Source organism: Acomys minous, assembly GCF_964271855.1.
Source record: "Acomys minous genome assembly, chromosome: 12".
NCBI lineage: Eukaryota > Metazoa > Chordata > Mammalia > Rodentia > Muridae > Acomys > Acomys minous.
The window spans coordinates 90,284,965-90,308,801 of record NC_140493.1 but is presented as its reverse complement, the minus strand read 5'-3'; the positions used below and the strand labels follow the sequence as shown (position 1 = coordinate 90,308,801).

Sequence of the window (23,837 nt, the reverse complement as noted above, 5' to 3'; positions counted from 1 at the left end):
ACTGTGATTCCATTTATAAGAGACGTATGGCGTAATCAGAAGACAAAGAGACAGAAAGAAGGACATAGTTAGACATGAGGGTCAGTGGAGGAGCCTGTCACGTGTGAGGCTCTGAGTTCAATCCCCAACACCTTTAACCTCTGAGCTGGATTCTGGCCTGCCAGACACACCTTGTCCACTGTGGAGGGTTGAGGGGTTTTAGTATTCCATGTGTACATTTCTGGGCATGGTATGAGGCACATGGCTCTCAATCCGTGTTATGAACTTGCTGTCCCGGTCATCACGTGTCCCCAGCATCAGTGATGGTGTGGTGTTGAGGATGCTGCAGGATAGGTGGTTTGGACGCCTTCTTCCATCCTTCCTCAGGACCACCAGCACTCAGTGTTCTATCCCTCCCTCCTCCCAGGTCATGATGAAAGCCAAGGCTCTGGCTGGACGGCCAAGAGGACCAGGCAAGGCTGGAGCCGGAGAACCCGAGAGAGTCCCGGGCAGGTGTTGAAGCCAGGCAGGACCCAGTTAAGCCAGGACCTGGGTGGGGACGCCCTGGCCATTGACACACTGCCCGACAACAGGACCAGAGTGGTGGTGAGTGCCGAACCAACATGGAGGGAGAGCGGGGCCAGCCTCCGTGTCAGATATGGACTGAAATGATAGGGATCCCAGGGACGAGGAGGCAAGCCGACTCCAGGTGGGGCATTAGGGTCAAAGCATCTCAGAGCTTTTGCAGGATGCTCGCTTCCGCCAGGACCTGGAAAGATGAAGTACCCTGATCCAGGATGCTCAGTGCAGGCCCCGAGCTCTGCCAGGACTTGGAGAGAAAAAGCTGCAGGTGGCCTAGTTACATCGCAGCTGCCAGGTTAAGCCACGCTCTGCCACATTTCTGCTTCATCTTTAGACTGCGGGGGCAGGGGCGGGGGCGGGGGCGGGGCCCTAAAGGTTAAGGACAGGGCCATGGAAGAGCATTCCGAGGTGGCTGGAGCAGAGGAGGAAGCAGCCCAGGTGAGAAGTTCCTCAGCCTGGGGACGGGAAGCACTCAGTGGGAGGAGACAGCTGCCGGCTGAGAGGCCTCTGCATCCACATATGACTGTGTTACAGTGTTTCGCACCTGTGGCTGGGGAGTTTTGCATACTATGTCCACGTGCCCCATAGTTTGCAGCTTTGGGCGGCTTGGCTTGGGTCTGGGGTAGGTGTGAGTGGGTGTGAGTGAGTGTGCCCTGGGAAGGGAAGGGTCGAGGCTCAGGATGCAGGAAAGCTACAGAAGGAGAAGCAGAGACAAGGGCATGTGCTTCGCAGCCCCGATTTCTTTCTTTCCTATGTCTCGAAGAACTTCCAGAAACTTCCAAACATCAGGCAGAGCTAGAAGTAGTGGGATATGGCTGTGTGCGCCTGCGGTCCCAGCTGAGCATAGAGCTGAGGTGAAAGGATCATCAGAAGCCTGGAGTTGAGGGCCAGCCTGGGCAGTACAGGCCAAAAGTAGTTCTAGAAGCACAGAAGAGTAAGCACACAAGTCCCAGGCTGCCCTCCCACCCGTCCCCAACCTTTTCCAAAACAGGATACCTCTGGCCTGTTGTTTTCCCGTTAGTCTGCCTTTTTAGCTCCACTAATGAGTGAGCTTTCCTTAGTTCATTTGGAGACAGGGTCTCACCATGTAACTTTGCCTGGCCTTGAACTCACTATGTAGAGAAGGCTGGTCTTGAACTCACAGAGATCCATCTGCCTCTGCCTCCTATGTGCTGAGCCTGACCATGTTGGCCACCACACCCAGCAATGAGTGGGCTTTGGACAGTGTCTGCTTTTTGTCTGTTGTGGTGGATGACCTAGCTCTACTTCCCAGAACGCCTCCATCTTTTTTCCTCAACTCACAGGTCTTTCCTTATGGCATTATCACATGATCCAACTGCGGTACTGTCCTGTATCTTCATCATCTCCTCCTCCTCCTCATTATTATTATTATTTTCCATTGGCTTGTTTATTTTTGTGTTGGAGTGGGGGTACCTGCACTATTGCAGGTGTGTGGAGGTCAGAGGACAATTTTCAGGAGTCAGTTCTCTCCTTCTACCATCTGGGTCTCCCAGCTCTTTGGGAAATGCCCTTCACCACGGTCCCTCTGGCCCTGTTTCCTGTATTTCCGATTTTTTGTTTTTCAGATGTCTTTTAAAAATATATTTACTCATTTTTACGTATGTGAGCTCTCTACCTGCATGTATACCTGCAGGCCAGAAGAGGGCACCAGATCCTGTTATAGACAGTTGTGAGCCACCATGCGGTTACTGGGAATTGAACCTGGATCTTCTGTGGGGGATAGCAAGCAGCCTATGCTCTTAGCCTCAGAGCCATCTCTCCAGCCCCTCTTCCTCCCCTCCCCCCACCCCCACCCAGCCCCATGATTCTTGCTCTCTCCCTGGCCCTGCCTGTTCAGTTTTCTGTGCTAACCCTGGTAACACATTCTTACATGTCTTCCTTCGACCTCAGATGAAATTTTCAGTGTGGTCAAACTTGTCATGAAGGGAGATGCGGCTGTAGCTCAGTGGGTAGAATACTTACTTAGCACTCATAAAGCTCTGGGTTTGATCCCCAAAACTGCACAAAATGGGTTGATGTGGCACATGCTTGTGATCCCAGCACTCTGGAGATAGGAGCAGGAGGATCAGAAGTTCAAGGTTACTCTTGGTTTGTTTTTTTGTTTTTGTTTTTTTTTTTTTGTTTTTTTGGTTTTTCGAGACAGGGTTTCTCTGTGTAGCCTTGGCTGTCCTGGACTTGCTTTGTAGACCAGGCTGGCCTCGAACTCACAGAGATCTGCATGCCTCTGCCTCCTGAGTGCTGGGATTAAAGGCGTATGCCACCACACTCAGTTTTAAGGTTATTCTTGACCACATAGTAAGTCCAGGGCCATTCTGGACTACATAAGACCCTGTCTTAAATATCCAATACACAAAGAGAAATAAAAATTTGTCCCAACTTGGCAGACTTTTCTCCCCCTCCACGGTTTCCAGCATGCACCTCCTCCTTGTTGTTTCTTGAGTGTTGGAGTCCTGGTCCCTTTACCCTGCGTCTTCCCTTTCCTGTGGCAGTTAAGTTCCTGACAGAGGTCACCTTGTAGGAAAGATGTATGTGTCTGAAAATGCATTTATTCTGCCCTCTCTTTTGGTCAATATGTAGACTTATAAATTAAACTAATTTTCCTTTCAAAGCTTGAAGGCACCTCACCACCCCCCCCTTTTTTTTTTCCTAATATAGCCACAAAGGGTCCTGCTGTACCACAGAGCGCAATGGCTCACACCTGTCATCCCAGCATTTGGGGGGCTGAGGCAGGATCATGGCCATCAAGGCCAGCCTGGGGTACTTAATGAGACCCACATCTCAGCACATACATATACCTTGCTTCTCACCTCCAGAGAGATGTGGTGCAACACAGGGTACAGTGGCTCGCACTTGTAATCCCAGTGCTTAGGAGGCTGAGGCAGAGAGATTGCTGAGAGTTTGAGGCCAGCTCAGCCTACACAGAAAGTCCTGTCTCAATAAAGAAAAATGGCCGGGTGTGGTAGCTCATGCCTTTAATCCCAGCACTTGGGAGGCAAAGGCAGATCACTGTGAGTTCAAGGCCAACCTGGTTTACAAAGCGAGTTTAGGACAGCCAAGGCTACACAGAGAAACCTTGTCTCAAGAAAAAAAGAAAAAATAGAAAAAAAAGAAAAATGAACTTTAGTGTCACTCTTATTCCTGATCTTGTATATATTATGTATAATATATTGTGTATAATGTATTATATATTCTATTACAATATATAATATAGTATATTATATGTATATACATATTTTGTCAAGACAAGGTTTCTCTGTCTAACAGCCCTGAGTGTCCTGAAACTGGCTCTGTAGACTCGTACAGATCTGCTGCCTGCTTCTGTCTCCAGAGTTTAAAGGCATATGCCACCTCAAAATTCTGAAATCATAGATGACTGTCCATGCTGGCCTGAAATTGACTATGTAGGCCAGGCTAGCCTCCAGCTGGAACCACCACACTGTTGTGGGGAATCCACCAGAGAAGACTGATCGGGCACAGTTTTAAGCCAAAACAAAGTCTTTATTAGGCAGTTGGCATCTACACTGGGTGTTTGGGATGCCAGTGTAGCACCGAGCCTTGCTCAGGGTGAGCTTTTAAGCCCCAAACCCATGTTCTGGTTTGACATACTTCAGTTAACAAGAACAGTTAGCCAGAAGCAGCACTATAGAGGCTAAAAAGCAAGATTAGTACGTTTTGAGACTTTCCCAGAACTATGGACTTCCATCAATTTAAGTCTGTGTTTACGTTCTGCCAGGTGGTGCTGTCTGCGTGCTGAATGGTTTGGCCTGACCGGTTCTTGCATCATGGAGTCAGTTGTGCTAAGGTCTCAGGTCCCTGTTACACAAACCCGGCCATGTTTTAACTTTCTAAGGCCTTTTTTATCATGGTTTTTGGAAATCCTCCTCCGTGTTCTGTGTCACGGAGGAAACATCTCTCTAAAGGTATTGTGTAAGCTTTGAAGGTTTGTTTTGCTTTTTTTTTTTTTTTTTTTTTTTTTTTTTCTATCCTCTGGGTCACTTCTGGTACTGTGTTTTCCATTTACTCTGAAATGGTTTAGCCACCATGTCTGACTCTGTCATTATTTAACATTTTGAGATTTCATTCATCAAAATACCACCAGTGTTTGGCACTAATGTTAATTTTTGTTTTGTATTTCTTTTTTCAAGACAGGGTCTCTCTGTGTAGCCTTGGCTGTCCTGGACTCGCTTTGTAGACCAGGCTGGCCTCGAACTCACAGCGATCCACCTGCCTCTGCCTCTCGAGTGCTGGGATTAAAGGCATGCGCCACCACACCTGGGTCACCCGGCTGATTTTTAAAATACCATATTCAGTGTTCTTCTCGGGGCTGAAGAGATGGCTCAGAGATTGGTAGCACTGGCTGCTCTTCCAAAGGTCCTGAGTTCAATTCCCAGCAACCATATGGTCCCTCTTCTGGGACCTACAAGTGTACATGTGGGCAAAACACTGTATATATAAAATAATAATAATAATAAAATTAAAAAAAAATGTTCTTCTCAACTCCTGAACTTTTTGATTCCCTTACCATTGTACCTGAGGTAAATGGCTCCCTTAACAGGCACTCATCCCAGCCTTGAGGTGAACTCTCAAAGGACACAGCCCACTCACTTCCTATTCTGTCTTGCTTTCTGGAACATTCAGAACTGAGGAACAGGGTAGGCGTGGAAGAATAGTAGTGTGGACAGTGAACGCACATGAGATGTCCCTAAGGAAGGGACAACTGTCGGCTCACCCTCCTCCTCATTGCTTTCCTGATCTCTGGATTAAACAAATGATACCTGCTCAGGGGCTGGCGCAGTGGTCAGAAGGGCCATGTCCCAGTGTGCACAAAGAAGCCATCACAGGAAACAGCCATGGGGACACAAACTTCTGGAAGCAATTGTCTGTGGGTGTTTGAAAGGAGCAGTGACATTCAGTGAGCCCTGGTGGACTCAGTAACACTAGGGTTTAAAAACAAACACACATTCTTAGCCTTCACGCTGGACAGATTAGTTCACAAGCATTGAAACCTGGGGACTCATTTCTTTCAAGTATCCCCACAGAGGGCTGCAGAGATGGCTCAGTGCTTAAGAGCACTGGCTGCTGCTGCTCTTCCAGAGGACCTGGGGACTATTTCAAGCACCCATATGGCAGCTCACAACCATCTATAACTATAGTTTCAGGGGATCTGACACCTTCTTCTGGCCTCTTAGGCACCAGGCACACACCTGTGGCACACAGGTGGCAAAACGCCTGCACACATAAAATAATTTCAAAAATAAAAACTGCCCTTGTGGCTGGGACATAGCTCAGTGGAGGAACATTTCCCTAGCATGTGTGATGCCTTCGGTTCCATCCTGGCTCCTGTCAAGAAGGAAATAAGCCAGGCGTAGTGGCGCACGCCTTTAATCCCAGCACTGGGGAGGCAGAGGCAAGTGGATCCCTGTGGGTGCTGGGAACCCCACTCCGGTCCTCTGGAAGAACACTTCATGCTCTTAACCTCTGAGCCATCTCTCCAGTTCTCCAGGCTCCAACCAGTTTTATAATGGTGACCAGAGCTGGCCCAGTTACTCAGAAGGCTGAGGTGGGAAGGTCACAAATTCAAGGCCTAAGTGGGTTACAGAGTGATTTCCAGGCTAGCCTAGGCAATTTAGTGAAAGCCTGTCTTAAAAAATTAAAATAAGAAGGATCGTGTGGTGGTGCACATCTTTGATCCCAGCACTCAGGGAGGCAGAGGCAGGAGGATCTCTGTGAATTCGAGGCCAGCCTCTTCTACAAAATGAGTCCAGGACAGCCCTGTCTTGGGGCGGTGGGGTGGGGGTGGGGGGGCAGAGAGAGAGAGAGAAACAAAAAACAAAAAACCAGAGGTATGATTCAATGGTATAGCATTTGCCTAGGATGTGAGACCCAAAGTTCAATACTTAATACTTTAAAAATAACGTGAGCTGTGGTGGTAGTTCATACATGTAATCCCAGCACTCGGAAGGCTGAGGCAGGAGGATTATCTACCACCAGTACAAAGCCAGTTTGGACTACATAGTAAGTTTAAGATCTTGTCTCAAACTTCCTGAAATAAATAAATAAATAAATAGCGGCTAAGGTGGCAAACAGAAGCCCATGGAGGCTTCATGACAGCCACACACCAAAAGGCTACACTGCAACGGGGCATGGGTGGCACACGCCTTTAGTCCCAGCACTCAGGAGTCAGAGACAAGTGGATCTTTGAGTTTGAGGCCAGCCTGGTCTACAGAGTAAGTTCCAAGACATCCAGGGCTACACAGAGAAACCCTGTCTCAAAATCAAACAGAAACAAACAAACCCCAATTAATTAATTAACTTAAAAAAGAGGAGACAATATAGAACAAAGCCAGCTGGGAGAAGACTCCTCTGTGGGGCTGTCCCTAGCTCTGCCTCAGAGATGGGAGGGTCAAGTCTATCTGCAAGAACGTTCAGAGGTGGCATCGCATCCTTAGTGAGCTGGAGGGACACCTGCCCCAGGCCAGGTGCATTTGCCTGTAAATCCTAGGGCACATGTAAATCCTAGGGCTCAAGGCTACGGGAAGTCCATGACTCAACCTCGCCCCACTCCCCGCCAAGGGAGAGCCGCCCCATTGCTGTGGGCTGTGCTGGGCTGAGTCAGGCTCAGGGAGCCTTTGCCAACGATGGAGGCGGGAAAGCAGCTGCGCTAATGAAAACCCATGACAGCTGGGGACCAGAGCCAAGGCTCTGGGCATCTTGCGGGGTGTATTCCAGGTTCCAGGTGGCCGGAGGAGCCTGGGAGACCATAGACAGGACAGCGAAGACTTGACCCCTGGAAGCCTGGAGCACCTAGAGTACTTCCTGGTGCCAAGAAAGCTCTAGATGTGGCTTTTTTTTTTCCCTTTCTGACAGCCGCTGAGCTGCACCGGGCCAAAGGAACTGTCTTATTTTTGCCTCATGTTGCTCTGCGCCCACACTACAGTGCCTGTATATGTCTGAATTGCCTCTGTCTGGCACTTTGGACCCAGGCTGTCTGTCACATGTGATTAGTGCTTGTCCATGGCAGATACTCCTCTGAGGGAGGAAAGGAAGGAAGAGATCCCCCATCCCTAGAGGTCTCCGATGGCGTTAGAGAGAAGAACAGAGCCCAGGGTGGCCTCCGGACACTCCGGCGGCCTGGGGCTCACTCATCAGTGCCATGCGAGACGGGGTGCCAGGGTTTCCAGGGAGTCTGTGTCCATTTCACAGCATTCAACTACGGCTGCTGATTGCCTTCCTGTGAGGCAAGGTCTCTCAGTAAGCCTGGAGCCTGTCGTTGAGCTAAGGTAGCAGGACCCACCTGCCCTTGCTTCTCTGCACCGACTGCCCACATTGTATGGCCATGCCTTGCTTTTATGTGGTTGCTGGGGACTCAAGTCCTCTCACCTTCACAGCAAGTACTTTTTTACATTTATTTTTATTTATTTACTTATTTATTTTTGAGACAGCAATCCTCACTGTCCTGGAACTCACTCTATAGACCAGACTGGCTTCGAACTCACAGAGATCCACCTGCCTCTGCCTCCCAAGCACTGGGATTACAGTCGTGTGCCCACAGCAAGCACTCTTACCCACAGCAGGTCTCCCGAGCCGTGTTTGCTCACTTGCTTGCTGAGTCAGAGTCTCACTCTGTAGCCAAGGCTGGAACTTACTATGTGTCTCCTAGGCGCACGCAGCCTGGCGTATGGAAAATGCTGCGGTGAGTTCACCATAGTGGTGTTTAGGAGGGGGACACAAAACACAGAAGCTAGCAAACGGCCAGTAAAAGGGAACTAGTTAAGAAAACTATGGGGTGCAGTGGTTCACACTTGGAATCCCAATCCTTGGGAGGCTGAGGCAGGAGGATTACTGGGAGCCGAAAGCCAGCCTAGGTACATACAGAGTGAGACCCTGTCTCAAAAACAAACTGAAGCATGGGTTTTCTTCTTCTGTGTGGCCCTTCATGGAGCTTTCACAAATGATGGCTAGGAATGCCACATTCACCGTCAAACCCTGTTTTATTTAATTTGTCATTTCATGGAGCTGTCCACCCTGTTTGTTTGTTTGAGACAGGGTTTCTCTGTGTAGCCCTGGCTGTTCTGGACTCACTTTGTAGACCAGGCTGGTCTCTAGGGATCTTTTTGTCTTCTCTTCCCAGTGCTGGACTCTGAGTATGTGCCATGATGCCACGGCTGGAGCCGGGACCTCAAAATTAAGACAAACAAACAAACAAAACACAAAAGCGAAAACCAGAGAGGTTTATTTCCCTCACAGCTCTGGAAGGGCAAGATTCAGGGCTGCCACCAGCAAAAGCTTTACTCTGTGTCATAACAAGACAGGGAAACAGAAGGTGAGATGGCTCAGTGGGTGAAGGGCTGTGCTTGATTTTTGTCAGCTTAACGCAGACCTAGCTGTATGGGGAAGAGTCAGTCTTAACAGAGAAGATGCCTGGATAAGAGTAGCCTGTAGGTAAGTCGGTGGAGTACTGTCTTGATTCATGGCTGATGTGGGAGGGCCCAGTTCGCTGTGGGCGGTGACAAGTTTGCTGTGGGAGGGCCCAGTTCGCTGTGGGCGGTGCCCAGTTCGCTGTGGGCGGTGCCAATGTTGGGCAGCTGCTGAGCAAGACATGGGGGAAGAAGCCTCTGTGGCTTCTGCTTCGGTTCCTGCCTCCAGGTTCCTGCCCTGTTTGAGTTCCCGCCCTCACTTATGTAGTGCTGGACTGTGATCGGGAAGGGTACGATGCAGTAAACCCTGTCCTCCCTCAGTTGTGTTTGGCCATGGTGTTTTACACAGTAATAGAAACCCTAAGAGAGGTGCTCTCTGCCCAACCCAATGACCTGAGTTCAGTGCACATACAAGAAAGAGAACTGACTCCTGCAAGTTGTCCCTTGACCTCTTCACGCTTGCTAAGGCACATACACTGAAGAGAGAAGTGGCTTGTTTTTTTGTTTTTTTATACAAGGTTTCTTTGTGTAGCCTTGGCTGTCCTGGAACTTGCTTTGTAGACTACGCTGTCCTCGAATTCAGAGATCTACCTGCCTCTGCCTCCTCAGTGCCGGGATTAAAGGCGAGCACCGGGATTAAAGGCGAGCGCCATCATCATCCAAACATAATTTTTTTTTCTAACTCAGAAGGAATTGTCTATAGAAGAGAGAAAACACAAGGGTGGTTTCACTTTCTTTTCTTTTCTTTGGTTTTTCAAGACAGGGTTATCCTGGCTGTCCTGGGCTCCCTTTGTAGACCAAGCTGGCCTCGAACTCACAGTGATCTGCCTGCCTCTGCCTCCCTCAGTGCTGGGATTAAATTAAAGACATGCACCACCATGGCCAGCTGGTGGTTTTACTTTCTTACAGCTTACTCTTGTAACCAAGCTAATCATTCAAGAACTGTGGGGGGCTGGGGTGGGGGGGCATCTAGAGAGCTGGCTCAGTGGTTAAGAGCGCTGGCTGCTCATCACAGAGTCTTGAGTTCAATTCCCAGCAACCACATGGTGGCTCACAACCATCTATAACAGAATCTGATGCCTTCTTCTATCTGCTGCCCTCTCTGTCATGCAGGCATACATGTTTTTATATACATAAATAAATTAATCTTTAAAAAAAAAAACCAACCCTGTGAATTCCTTCTAGCAACCACATCACACTGAAAGGTCCCATCTGTGGTACATCTTGGACCAGAGTTCCTTACCTTACGCACAGCTGAGATGAGTGGAAATGGGAGATAACGTTAAATGCACCTTTCCTGGGTGCTGGTCTAGTCCACATCTATCTCATGAGCAAGAATTTCTTTCGTTTCCTGTGTGTTTCCTGTGTAGCAAGTTTGCTGGTACCGTATGTGTGTGCCGGCACAAATGTGAAATGTGTGAGGGTCACATTTTGGGAATTTGGGTCTTTCCTTCCACTGTGCGGGTTTCAGGCAGAGAATTCCCATCTCAGCCTCAGTGTCTTTACCTGCTGAGCCCTCTTACCAGCTCAAGACAAGTGTTTCAGATATTCTGTTTTCTCTAGATCCAGAAAGGACAGAGGAAGCCACCTGCTTAAGGTCACACATCTATCTAATGAGCGGCAGAGCCCAGACAAGAATACCAGTTCTGCTCCACAATCTAGCTTTTAGCCACCGTCTCCTTAAGGATAAATGGTGTGTGGAGAAAAAAAAATTTATTTTTTTTTTTGGTTTTTTCGAGACAGGGTTTCTCTGTGTAGCCTTGGCTGTCTTGGACTTGCTTTGTAGACCAGGCTGGCCTCGAACTCACAGCGATCCGCCTGCCTCTGCCTCCCAAGTGCTGGGATTAAAGGCGTGCGCCACCACGCCCGGCAAAAAAATTTTTCTTTAATGATTTATTTACTTATTATGTATATAATGTTCAGCCTGTTTGGATGCCTGTGTGCCAGAAGAGGGCACCAGATCTCATTATAGATGGTCGTGAGCCACCATGTGGTTGCTGGGAATTGAACTCAGGACCTTTGAAAGAGCAGCTAGTGCTCTTAACCTCTGAGCCATCTCTCCAGCCTGAGAAAACTTTTTTAAAAAAAATCTGCCTATATTAAAAAAACTTTCCTCTGCAAACGCACCAGTGCAGGTCTTATGCAGATGCGGGCTCTGCGGTGTTAGGGTTAGCCCAGGACGCTGCCCTCTCTTGCCCTCCCCTTCTCCTTTCCTTCCTTCCTTTCTTTTCTAGTTTGTTTAAGGGTTTCTCTTCTCTTTAGCTCTGGTGGCCCTGGAACTCACTCTGTAGTTTCGGCTGGGCTGGCCTTGAACTGGTAACAATCCTCCTGCCTCAGCTTCCCAAGTACTAATATTACAAAATGAGCTTACACAGTAAACTTACAGTAAGATTACCTGTGCTTGGCTTTGTTTGTTTGCTTGTTTGTTTGAGACTGGGTCTCACGGTGTAGCCCCTGGCTGACATGAAACTTAATATGTAGCCCAGGCTTCACTGAACTCACAGGGATCAATCTGCTTCTGCCTCCTGAGTGCTGGGATTGAAGGTGTGCACCACTGCACCTGGCCGAAAACTGCATTTCTTTCTTTCTTTCTTCTTCTTCTTCTTCTTCTTCTTCTTCTTCTTCTTCTTCTTCTTCTTCTTTTTTTCTTCTCCTTTGGCTTTTCTTTTCTTTTTCTTTCTTTTTTTTTTTTTTAAGATTTGTTTATGTGTACAGTGTTCTGTACTGCATGTACACCTGCAGGCCAGAAGAGGGCATCATGTCACATTACAGATGGTTGTGAGCCACCATGTGGTTGCTGGGAATTGAACTCAGGACCTCTGGAAGAACAGACAGTGCTCTTAACCTCTGAGCCATCTCTCAGTCCCCTTCTTGGGTTCTTCAAGACAGAGATTCTCTGTATAACAGCAGAGATCGCCTCTGCCTCCGCCTCTGCCTCCCAAGTGCTGGGATTAAAGGCCTGCGCGGGCAGAACTCTGCATTTCTAACAGGCTCCTAAGTGACTCTGTTGTTGCTGTTCTTAGAACAGTTTGAGTAGCTTGGGGTGTAGAACACATTCGGGTGGTATTGTAAACCCTCGGGAGGCTCTTTCTCAGCAGCACCTCCCTGGTTGGCCCTGGCTGCCGAAGTCCTATCCTGACAAGCCTAGCCAGCCAAGCTCTCCTGCCAGCCCCTGGTTGCTTGCCCAGCATCCCTACCAGCCAGTTGGCTGGCAGGTAGGTGATGGGCTGATTGTGAGAGCTCAGCTGGAGTTTCTTTTCCAGAAACATCTTAAACTCAGCCAAGGTAAACTGCAGTCCCGCTGTCAGAGTGAGCGCCTGGGGGTATGGGGGGGCCTTGAGGGCAGCTATTGAGGGAGAAGAGCCTTGCCATGGTCCGACAAAACCATTTAAGAACTCACACTTACCTGCCTCCTGCTGTGGGCACCCACTGAGAGGGCTTTGTGTGGCGCTGCTCTGTGGAGCCCTTTCAAGACTGCAGCATCCGCCGGGGTGGCTGAAGAAGGAAATGCAACCTGAGAGAAGAGTGATGCTTGCCACCAACTGTCCTCGTGTTTGGATTTGAAATCGGCATCGGGCATCGGACACCAAAGCCCCCACACTTTATCCTGGAACAGTTTTCAAATGATGATGCCCCCACCACGGAACCCTAAGAGTCCCTGGAGATGTCCTACAGGCTGCTATGGGATGGAGAAGGCACCAAGGATGCAGCGTGGCTTTCCTGGGGGTGTGATATAGGTGCTGAGCTGCCAAGAAAGAAAAGAAAAAAAATTTTTAAAAAATATTTTATTTAATTTTAATGTATGTGCATTGGTGTGTGGGTGTCAAATTTTGGAGTTACAGACAGTTGTGAGCTGCCATGTGGGTGCTGGGAATTGAACCCGGGTCAGGGGTTCAAGTTGAAGCTGAAACAGTCATTTAAGCCAGCATTGTTGCTCATGCCTGAAATCCTAAGCACTTGGGAGTGGAAGCAGGAGTGTTGGGAGTTCAAGGCCAGCCTTGGCTAGGAAGCAAATTCTAGGCCAACCTGAGCTATATGAGACCCCATGGTTAAAAAAAGGGGGGGTGGTAAACCGGGTGTGGTGCACACCTTTAATCTCAGCACTCGGGAGGCAGAGGCAGGCAGATCTCTGTGAGATCGAGGCCAGCCTGGTCTACAAAGTGAATTCAGGACAGCCAAGGCTACACAGAGAAACTCTGCCTCAAAAATAAAAAATAAAAATAAAAAAATGGGGGGCTGGAGAGATGGCTCAGAGGTTAAGGGCACTGACTGCTCTTCCAAAGGTCCTGAGTTCAATTCCCAGCAACCACATGGTGGCTCATAACCATCTATAATGAGATCTAGTGTTCTCTTCTGGCCTGCAGGCAGAACCCTGTATACATAATAAATAAACAAATAGATAGACAAATAAATAAATAAGGGTAAAAGTGGCACATGCCTTTAAATCCCAGCACTTGGGAGGCAGAGGCAGGTGGATCCCTGAGTTTGATTGAGGTCAGCCTGGTCTACAAAGTGAGTTCCATGATATCCAGGGCTACACAGAGAAACCCTGTTTCAAAAAACAAACAAACAAACAAGAAAATACCCTTGATTTTTTCCCCCCCAAAAATTTAGGCTCTTTTGTTTTCTTAAAATTTTATTGTTGTTTGTTTGTTTGTTTGTTTGTTTGTTTTTTGGTTTTTCGAGACAGAGTTTCTCTGTGTAGCCTTGGCTGTCCTGGACTCGCTTTGTAGACCAGGCTGGCCTCGAACTCGCAGCGATCTGCCTGCCTCTGTCTCCCGAGTGCTGGGATTAAAGGCGTGCGCCGCCACGCCCGGCTTCTTAAGATTTTATTTTCTTTTTTATATGTGTGTATGTGCATGTGGGTGCCCACAGAGACCAGATGTCCTGGAGCTGGCAGTACAGGTGATTGTGAACCCTGCAACGTGGGTGCTGGGTACCAGATTCTGGTCCTCCGCCAGAACAGCAAGTACTCTCAGTTAAGAGTGAAGTAAACTGTTTTCTTAGAAGTGGGAATGCAGCCTTGCAATAGCACTTGGTCCCAGCAGAACCCCCATAGTCTTCTCTCTCCCAGCCCCCCCCCCCTTAACCCTAGGTCTTCAAGATGTGCTCCTGGGGCATCGTTTTGTCAGAATCATACTCTGCTTCTCTGCAGGCATGCGGTGGCCACAGGGCCCCAATTCCCTGCTCCCACTGGGCTCGGGCCAAGCGGCTGGCTGGACAGCTGGCGGCTCAGCAGGAAGAACAATGGCTTTCTCTGCTCTGTCTGCCGTCTGATTAATGACCCATGATGCCCAGAGCATCACTGCAGCTGAGATAGCCTTGGGAACCGTCCGACCTTCCCACTGCTGCCGCTAGCCTTCTCGGAGGTGCTCTTGGGCCAGCTCCAGGAAGTATTGAGACACAGCCCAGCTCACTGGCTTCTCCCATTCTTTCTGCCAGCCACATCCCTGGCCTGCTTGCTATAAGCCCTGGCCCCAGACGCTCCTCCAAGGGAGACTGTGGAAAGAGCCCAGCCTTCTGTGGTATCTACATCAGCCACGTAGGGAGATGCAAAAAGTATGCCTTGAGGGACTCCTTGCTTCCCTCCTCGTTGGCTGCATTTGGCCATCTCGGCGAGGGCACTGCTGTTCTCTGCTCTGCTCGTACCTCTACGTCCTGGTTGCATTGCCTGCGTCCCGCATCCTGCATCCTCCAAACAGACTAGCAATTCCCCAAGATCAACAACCTCAGACATCTTAGGCCCGCTTGTTGTTTTTCTCTCTTTTCTTAGGGCAGCTCAGAGATTATGTGTCCCCTGTGGGCTAGGTAGGCACGCTCCTTGAAGACAAAGCTTTTATCCGGGCTTTCTCCATCATGTCCCCTGGTCTTTGTCATGCTCTGAAACATTTAGGGATACAGGATAAGCCTCTGGCTTGTCTGGGTAGGACAGGGCTGAGCATAGATGGAGCAGGTGTAGACCCGTTGAGGAATGACTTGGGACAGTGTTCTCCAGGGGTGTTCTGGAAGCTTCTAGGGCTGAAGCAATAGGCCCAGGGCTCTGGGCCAGGAGAAGGCGGGGAAGTCTGGGTAGGGGGAGGCTGAGGGTGGTACCCAGCTTGCCTGGCTCTTCACGCCTCCCATGGGCTCCATCTCGTCCCTGCAGGAGGACAACCACAACTACTATGTGTCCCGTGTCTACGGCCCGGGTGAGCCCCGCAGCCGGGATCTGTGGGTGGACATGGCTGTGGCCAACTGGAGCTATGTGAAGGTCCACAGGATCCTCTCAAGTTCTCACCGGCAGGCTTCGGTGAGTGCCCTAGGCCTAACAGAACAGCCCAGGCTGGGAGGCTGGGGGCTAGGCCAGCAGTGGCTGCCTGGGAATGACCGTGGTTATGGCCTGAGGTTTGTGATGGGGGGAGGGGGATTCAGTCGGAGAAAGCTCAATGGGGGTACCCAGCTGTAATCCTAGGGGACCCTACCCTGGACATACCTATGTCCACATTGTTCAGACAAGTCTAGGGCAGGAAGGGTGACCAGTGTTTGGCTGGCAGCTCCATCCATGGGGACTCTCTCCTGTCCCCGCAGAGAGTGGTCTTGTCCTTTGATTTCCCTTTCTACGGGCATCCTCTGCGCCAGATCACCATAGCAACCGGAGGTAAAGCCGGACCAGTGGGGATGGGGGGTGGGGTGGGGTGGGACTTGGAGGTCTCAGCCTGTCTCAGGGAGGCTCTTGAGGGACTCACTGGAGACAGGTGGGTAGGTGGGCTACAGAGGAAGTCCCATTCACACCAGACAACCTGTGTGCATGCCTGCATATGTCATGTATGAGTGTGTGCCTGCATGCATCCCTCTGGGCCGACCCAGCTGGCACATGTAGCCCTGTGGTCTCTTTCTGGGTCTGCGCCTGAGGAAGCAAGGATGAGGGTCCCTGTCGATGTGAGGAGCCTTTGATTTCTGTTACTTTCATCCTATTTCCTCCTTCCCCTGAAACAGGGGAGGACGGGAGTCATTTCCTTTTCCTTTTCCTTGTGGTCTGTGCCTACCCAGAGATATGGTACATGTGTTCTCTAGTCTGAGCCATTTTTCTATTTCACCATGTCCTGAGCATACTGGGATGGATGGGAAGGGTGACGGCATGAGACTCACTTTTAGCCTCTGCTGGGTTGGGGGGTGGGGGGAGGAAGACCCTAGAGGCAGCCCCTTAAGCCGTCTCTGCTGACACCTCCAAACCTCTGTACCCTTAGGCTTCATCTTCATGGGTGACGTGCTCCACCGGATGCTCACAGCTACTCAGTATGTGGCACCCCTCATGGCCAACTTCAACCCTGGCTACTCTGACAACTCCACAGTTGCTTACTTTGACAACGGTGAGGTCCAATGTTAAGAGTATAGTTCACCCAGCAGGGGAGGGCGTGCTAACCTGGTCTAACCCTTTCCTGGGAGCCCTAGGTTTACAGTCACACAAGCAGACAGCCACTTTTTCATCCTAGCCTATGCTGTTTTCTTCCCTGTTAAGAAGGGGACTGAGATGCCTGGTGTGGTGGCGCACGCCTTTAATCCCAGCACTGGGGAGGCAGAGGCAGGTGGACTGCTGTGAGTTCGAGGCCAGCCTGGTCCAGGACTGCCAAAGCTACACAGAGAAACCCTGTCTTGAAAAAGCCAAAAACAAAAATGAAAAGAAGGGGACTGAGGCAGCACTGCCTAGACTTGTTGATGCCCACCCACCTAAGAGACAGCAGGTTCCATTTTCCCTTTGTCTCCAGGGGTCAGGATTGGCAAGAAAGAAGGAGTGTGCACACAGACAGAGATAAGCAAGTTGGGACATGGGGGCAGCCAGGTTGGTGTGGATAGATTTCCTAGTTCCCATTTTTCTTTCTTTCTTTCTTTCTTTCTTTTTTTTTTTTTGTTTTTTGTTTGTTTGTTTGTTTTTGTTTTTTGAGACAGCCCTGGCTCTCCTGGACTCACTTTGTAGACCAGGCTGGCCTCCACCTCACAGCGATCCGCCTGCCTCTGCCTCCCGAGTGCTGGGATTAAAGGCGTGCGCCACCACAGCCTGGCTAGTTCCCACTTCTTTTTTTTTTTTTTTTTTTTTTTTTGGTTTTTCGAGACAGGGTTTCTCTATGTAGCCTTGGCCATCCTGGACTCACTTTGTAGACCAGGCTGGCCTTGAACTCACAGCGATCTGCCTGCCTCTGCCTCCTGAGTGCTGGGATTAAAGGCGCGCGCCACCACGCCCGGCAAGTTCCCACTTCTTAAGCTCACAAATGGCTCCCAGCTCTGTCCACCATACCTGCTGGGTCCCTTGCACTGGCTCCTGTTTCAGCCGGGTCTCTGCGCTCTTCTCCCTAGGGACAGTGTTTGTGGTTCAGTGGGACCATGTTTACCTCCAGGGTCGGGAAGACAGGGGCAGCTTCACGTTCCAGGCAGCCCTTCACCGAGACGGCCGCATTGTCTTTGGCTACAAAGAGGTGAGTGGGTTTTTACAGCTTCTTGTTTCACCGGCAAACCTGTGCAGAGAATCTGTAGTGTGGTGGGCACAGGGCTTGGTGCCAAGACAGCACTGGGCTTATATCTGTGGACTTGGTGTTTATGCCGCTACAAGTCTCACTGAGAGAGACGATGACAGAGACGAATATGGAATGGCCACTGTATCTAGTGCCCCTATGGAGAGGCTTCTGGTGCTAAAACCCTGCTGTGGGGATCGCCGCATTATTAGAGGCCAAGGGTAGCTTCCCCAAGGAAAAGGGTTAAAAACTGCAGGGTGAACAAGAGTGAAAGAAGCAAAGAAAGAGTGAAGTATGTTGCCAGGCATGGTGGCGCACGCCTTTCATCCCAGTACTCAAGAGGCAGAGGCAGGTGGATCGCTGTGAGTTCAAGGCCAGCCTGGTCTTTAAAGTAAGTCCAGGACAGCCAAGGCTACACAGAGAAACCCTGTCTCAAAAAACCTAAAACATAAAAAAATAAATGTTTACGGGTAGGGGTCACCACAACATGAGGGACTGTATTAAAGGGCTGCAGCACTGAGAAGGTTGAGAACCACTGCCCTAGAAGAAGGTGGTTCTTCAGGAGTGGAGAGTGTGTGTGGGGTGGACATTATGGGACAAAGGAACAGCCAGCTGGCTTTTTGAAAAGGCTACTCTGGCTTCAGAGCAGAGGATGGACTGTTGGGGACCTGAGGGAATGCTGGGAGATGGTGTAAGAAAGTGACACAGCTTGTACAAGGGAGATGACAGAAGTGGACATAAGAGCCGCTGGGCTAACTCACAGTATTTGGAGATGGATGAGAAGATGGAGAGAGAAAAGGAGAGAGAGAGAGAGAGAGAGAGAGAGGGAGGGAGGGAGGGAGAGAGGCGCCAAGGTCAACTTCTAGCCTGTGTGGAACCAGAGGGTCCATGCCGGAGGAAGCGTGGGGGCCCTAGAATATGGATTCTCAGGCCCTGAGCGGACAGCTGGGCGGGAAGGCGAGCGGGAGCGTCGTGTCCACAGACAGTTCCAGGTAGATGGCGGGTGCTTCTTCTCCATGTTGCAGATCCCCATGGCTGTTCTGGACATCAGCTCTGCCCAGCACCCCGTCAAGGCAGGCTTGTCCGATGCTTTCATGGTCCTCAATTCATCCCCAGAGGTGCCAGGTGAGTCCCCGTGCGCCTGCGTCAGACCCAGCTCAGTCTGCGCCTGGCTTCCCTTGTTCATGGCAGAGGGATCATTTTTTTGCCTAGGTGCATCTACAGAGGCACTGGCCTGATGGCTGAGAAGCGGGTCAGGAGCCCCTGGTGCTCAGCACCTGCTCCATTTGCAAACTCTCCATCGCCCCAGCAGTCAGCAAACCGCCCAGAATTCAAACAAAATGGCCTCTAAGCCAGGGGATTAATCAGTGACCAGGGTGTGTCAGACAGGGCATTGCCCCCGACCCCAGCCCCACTGTGCATTCTCTCCTTTGGCAAACCATGCTCCCTTCAGTCTCAGTTCTCTCCTCTGTGGTTTGGGAGAGGGATAGCTAGAGGGAATCTTTGTACAGTGCTGACATTTAAGGGGACCTCAGCTCCTCCTCTCCCATAGCCGTGGGCCAACATCTGGCCCATCTGGACCGTTGGCCTGAGTTAGAATTATCTTCTATGCTCAGCTTTGCAACACAGGCCTTTATAAGGCAGCAGCACCCAGGACTGCAGGAAACGGTGTTGGGACAGTTGACATCCCAAATACCGGCATGACACAGGTCAGAGGCAAAAGCTACAGGACTTTCCAGTCACATGTCACATGTTTCCAAGATACCTCCCTGTTGGACACCATTGCCATTTCTATGGCGTTAGGTAGATGGGGGGAGGTCTTAGGATGAACTCCATCCTGGGACCAGGGAAGAAGATGCTGAACACAGCCGGGGTTATTCACCATTACTCCGTATGCTCACACTGTGGTCAGAGTCTGCAGAGCATCATGATGCATCACCGTGCAGAGAAAGGCCTGTGTGTATCAACAGCATCTGCTCGCAGAGATGCTCAGTACCTCCATGGTGGCCTTAATGCCCTTCACTTGGCTGGAGAGACTGCCAAAACATGACTCCCTTCATTTGTCTTAAGAGACTTTATTTCACCAGGGAGGTGGTGGCACACGCCTTTCGTCCCAGCACTTGGGAGGCAGAAGCAAGCAAATCTCTGAGTTCGAGGCCAGCCTGGTCTACAGGGCAAGTTTCATACAGGACAGCCAGGGCAACACCGAGAAACTGTGTCTCAGAAAACCAAAAAGAAAACTTTATTTCATGTAACTGTCAAAACTGACATATTGAGGCCAATGTGGTGGCGCACACCTTTAATCCCAGCACTGAGGAGGCAGAGGCAGGCAGACCTCTGTGAGTTCGAGGCCAACCTAGTCTACAAAGCAAGTCCAGGACAGTCAAGGCTACACAGAGAAACCCTATCTCAAAAGACCAAAAAACCAACAAAGCAAAACAACAACAACAAGCCCAACAGGTTGTGCATTAGCAGCATCAGTTACTAAAGGCCAGATTATCAAGGGACCCTGATTGTAACATGAACTCTGCATGGCACCTGACTGGCCTCAGATGGCCCTAGCACACTGGTCCTCTTTTCCCAGAATTTCCTTTCTGAAGCCAACTTGAAGCCAGATGTGTGTCAGCAGCATGTGCCCTATCCCCTCACCAGGCTGCCTTGAAGGAGGTAGAGGCCCAAGCTGGCTGCAGAAGGGAGGGGATTGGGGGAGGGGCCTGTCAGCCACCAAATCTGCTCCATTTTGACTTCTTACTCTCCTGATAAAAGGATCCTTCATGGAGCCTCACGTGATGCTGTGTTCCTGCACTGCCAGCACTCAAGAGGTTGAGGCAGGAGGATCATTAGTTTAGGGTCATCCTCGGCTGCATTGTAACTTCCAGGCCTATCTGGAATACATGAGGCTCAGACTCAAAAAAGGAGGGGAAGGAAGAGGAGGAGGACTCTCTGCTCTCTCTGTCTCATTCTGTAGACCAGGACCTCACGGAGCTCCAGCTGCCTCTACCACCTGAGCAGTGGGATTAAGGTATACCCTAGCAGTACTTGGCTAAGAGAGGTATTCTTTTCTTTTAATATTTATTTATTTATTATTATTATGTATACAGTATTATGCCTGCATGTACTGCAGGCCAGAAGAGGGCACCACATCTCATTGTGAATGGTTGTGAGCCACCATGTGGTTGCTGGGAATTGAACTCAGGACCTCTGGAAGAGCAGTCAGTGCTCTTAACCTCTGAGCCATCTCTCCAGCCCCAAGAAAAATATTCTTAAAGTGCTCTTCCTTGGAGAGTCCCACTCACCCTCCCAGGGGCTTTTCATCTACTCTTCCCCTCCCCCCCTTTTTTTCTTTTCTTTTCTTTTTATGTTGTAGAGGAGTTTATTAAATGAGCATTGGGAGAGAAGGAAAAGGAGAGAGGTACCCCAGGGAGAGAGAGAGAGAGAGACAGTCTTTCCCCCTTTTATCCTGGGTTCCCAGAACTTGGCACCTGGAGCCTTGCTTTTTCACTTTCTGCCTTTTCTTTCCTTTAATGATGAAGACCTGCTCTGCTTCCTGCCCTGAGCTGAAAGGATCTCAGGGGTCTATGAGGGTTCTAATCCTGATTATTGACTGAGTAACCAAATGAGCAAAGGAACAAATGGATGGATGGATGGATGGATGGATGGATGGATGGATGGATGGGTAAGTGGGTGGGTGAGACCATTGCACCTTCCAAGCAACTATTACAACATTCTGGGGGAAGCTTTGTACTACTTACAATATCTACTAGTGGTAGGTCTTCTCTCTCTCTCTTTCTCTCTCCTCTCTCCTCTCTCCTCTCTCTCTCTCTCTCTCTCTCTCTCTCTCTCTCCCTCTTTCTTTTTCTTCTGAGACAGGATTACATGTAGCCCAGGTTCTACCTGAATCTCTGAGAGCAGAAAGTGGCGCTGCACTCCGCCTCCCCCTCCCCAGTCCCAGGATCACAGGTGTGCACTAACCTTCCCTATTAACCGGAGCAATGCTGGCCACAGCAGGCTTTCTGTGGACCTCAGTGTTTCCCCATCTGGGAAAGTTGAAGCAGAGATTAAAACAGAATGTCTCAAACTGCCAGAAGTGTGGCTTGGGGGCTGTCCCCATCCTGGTTCCAGAAAGCCGGCCAATGCAGATGGACGTCATTGTCACTTGGGTGAGCCCCACATGTTGCTGTAATAATCCAAAGGCAATGACTCCAGAGTGGAGATTAAGGATCCTGTTTATAAAAATTAAAATGTACCGAAGTCACACACTCAAACGGCTACAAAGTGGCCACGAAGTCTTTTCTGTTAAGGCGGCTTTCTGAACCTCACCCTGACACCCCCACACTTCATCCGGCTTGCCCGCTGCTGTGGCTGTGCTTGTTTTCCAAGCACATCTGACCATCTCTGGGTGTACCCAGGTCCAAGGTATAGGCCTACCTCTGCCCCCATCCTTTGGTGGGAGCCTTGCAGCCTTCTTCCTTCCCTGAATGTCACTGTTCTTGAACATCACTTCCATCTGTGCCCAGGTCCCTTGTGGGTAGCGAGTTCCTCAAATTCACCTCCGTGCCTTCTTTGGGCTCCAGCCTAGGATCTGTCTGGCTTTCAGGCTCCTTCCTGTCTGTGTATCACAGAGCAAGGTCTTTTCAGGAGAGTTTTCAGATGGCCTCCTTCAGCCTATGGCTGATATATTAGGCAGGTGAGGTTTTCTGGGCCACCTGTAATCTGTTCATTTATTCATTTAGCTATTTCTTTTTGTTCTTTCTTTCTTTCTTTTTTGTGGGGGAGGGACATTTCAAGACAGGGTTTCTCTGTGTAGCCTTAGCTGTCCTGGACTCATTTTGTAGACCAGGCTGGTCTGGAACTTACAAGGATCCGCCTGCCTCTGCCTCTCAAGTGCTGGGATTAAAGGCATGCGCCACCACACCCAGCTGCATTTTTTTTTAATTAATTATTGATTTTGGAAGCACCCAGCCCAATGTGGGTGATGCCATCCCTGGGCAGGTGGCCCTGGCTTTTATAGGAGAGAAGGCTGAGGAGGAGCTGAGGAAGCTTTGGGGAACAATCCAATAAGCAGCTTCCTCCCCAAAGTTGTACCGTGAAATAAACCCTTTCCTCCCCAAGTTGCTTTTGGTTGTGGTGTTTTATCACATTCTCAGAAACCCTTAGACAGTAGGAAAACAAACACACAAGCATCTAGCTTTTGGGTACTGGTACAATTGCTTTGGTTTTTTTGTTTGTTTGTTTTTTTGTTTTGGTTTGGTTTTGGGTTTTTTTTTTTTTTTTTTTTTTGAGACAGGGTTTCTCTGTGTAGCCTTGGCTGTCCTGGACTCACTTTGTAGCCGAGTCTGTCCTCGAACTCACAGCGATCTGCCTGCCTCTGCCTCCCGAGTGCTGGGATTAAAGGCATGCGCCACCATGCCCAGCTGCTGGTACAATTGCTTATTTCCAAAGACAGCTACACGAATCTCTCCTTGTCTCTTTTAGAAGCACTAGTAAGGGTGCTGTAGGTGGGAGGCAGAGCATTTACACCACAGGGGTCAGCCAACGCTCAGTGCCCTCCCCCACGGCTGCTGATCATATACATGCACACACACCACGCACACACCTCTCTGGATTTTCTAGAGCTTTCCTAGCACTGGGTTCTGGGGCTGTTTGTTGTTCTTTGAGGCAAGGTCTTGCTCACTAAGTAGTCTAGGCTCCCTCCAACTCAGCAATCCTCCTGCCTTAACTCCCTGAGTGTGGGGATTGCAGGCACGTGCCAGGATGCCCAGCTGAAACCTGAGTTTTGTTCCAAGACAGGATTTCTCTGTGTAGCCTTGCCTTTCCTATACTCTCTTTGTAGACTCACAACGACCCACCTGCCTCTGCCTCCCAAGTGCTGGGATTAAAGGTGGCCGCCGCTGCCGCCGCCACCACCACTACCACCACCCAGTTGAAACCTGAGTTTTAAATCTGTCCTTTGGATTTAAAAAAAAAAAAAAAAAAAAAAAAAAAAAGCTACATCGCAGCCAGGCATGGTGGTGCACGCCTTTAATTCCAGCACTCGGGAGGCAGAGGCAGGTGAATCACTGTGAGTTCGAGGCCAGCCTGCTCTACAAACTGAGTCCAGGATAGCCAAGGGCTACACAGAGAAACCCTGTCTCAAAAAACAAAGAAACAAACACCAAACAAAACAATACATAGCTTTGAGCAAATAATACATTTAGATAATATACACAGCATCTCCTTGTTCTCACTTCTTCCTTTAAGATGCAGTGGTGGCAACACCTTTAATCCCAGCACTTGGGAGGCAGAGGCAGGTGAATCACTGTGAGTTCGAGGCAAGCCTGGTCTACAAAGTGAGTCCAGGACAGCCAAGGCT

The 23,837-nt window shown here is 49.8% G+C and overlaps 1 protein-coding gene across 2 annotated transcripts in view; it reads left to right on the top strand.

Annotated features, from left to right (window-relative positions):
- PLXDC1 (plexin domain containing 1) overlaps positions 1 to 23,837 on the top strand; it is a 53,957-nt gene that overhangs the window by 7,713 nt on the left and 22,407 nt on the right. For both annotated transcript variants that reach the window (XM_084751106.1, XM_084751107.1), the window contains exons 2-7: positions 407 to 585; positions 15,145 to 15,288; positions 15,567 to 15,636; positions 16,226 to 16,348; positions 17,331 to 17,449; positions 18,511 to 18,610. In XM_084751106.1, coding sequence (XP_084607232.1) covers positions 407 to 585; positions 15,145 to 15,288; positions 15,567 to 15,636; positions 16,226 to 16,348; positions 17,331 to 17,449; positions 18,511 to 18,610 — 735 coding nt within the window. The remainder of the gene's footprint in view (positions 1 to 406; positions 586 to 15,144; positions 15,289 to 15,566; positions 15,637 to 16,225; positions 16,349 to 17,330; positions 17,450 to 18,510; positions 18,611 to 23,837) is intronic.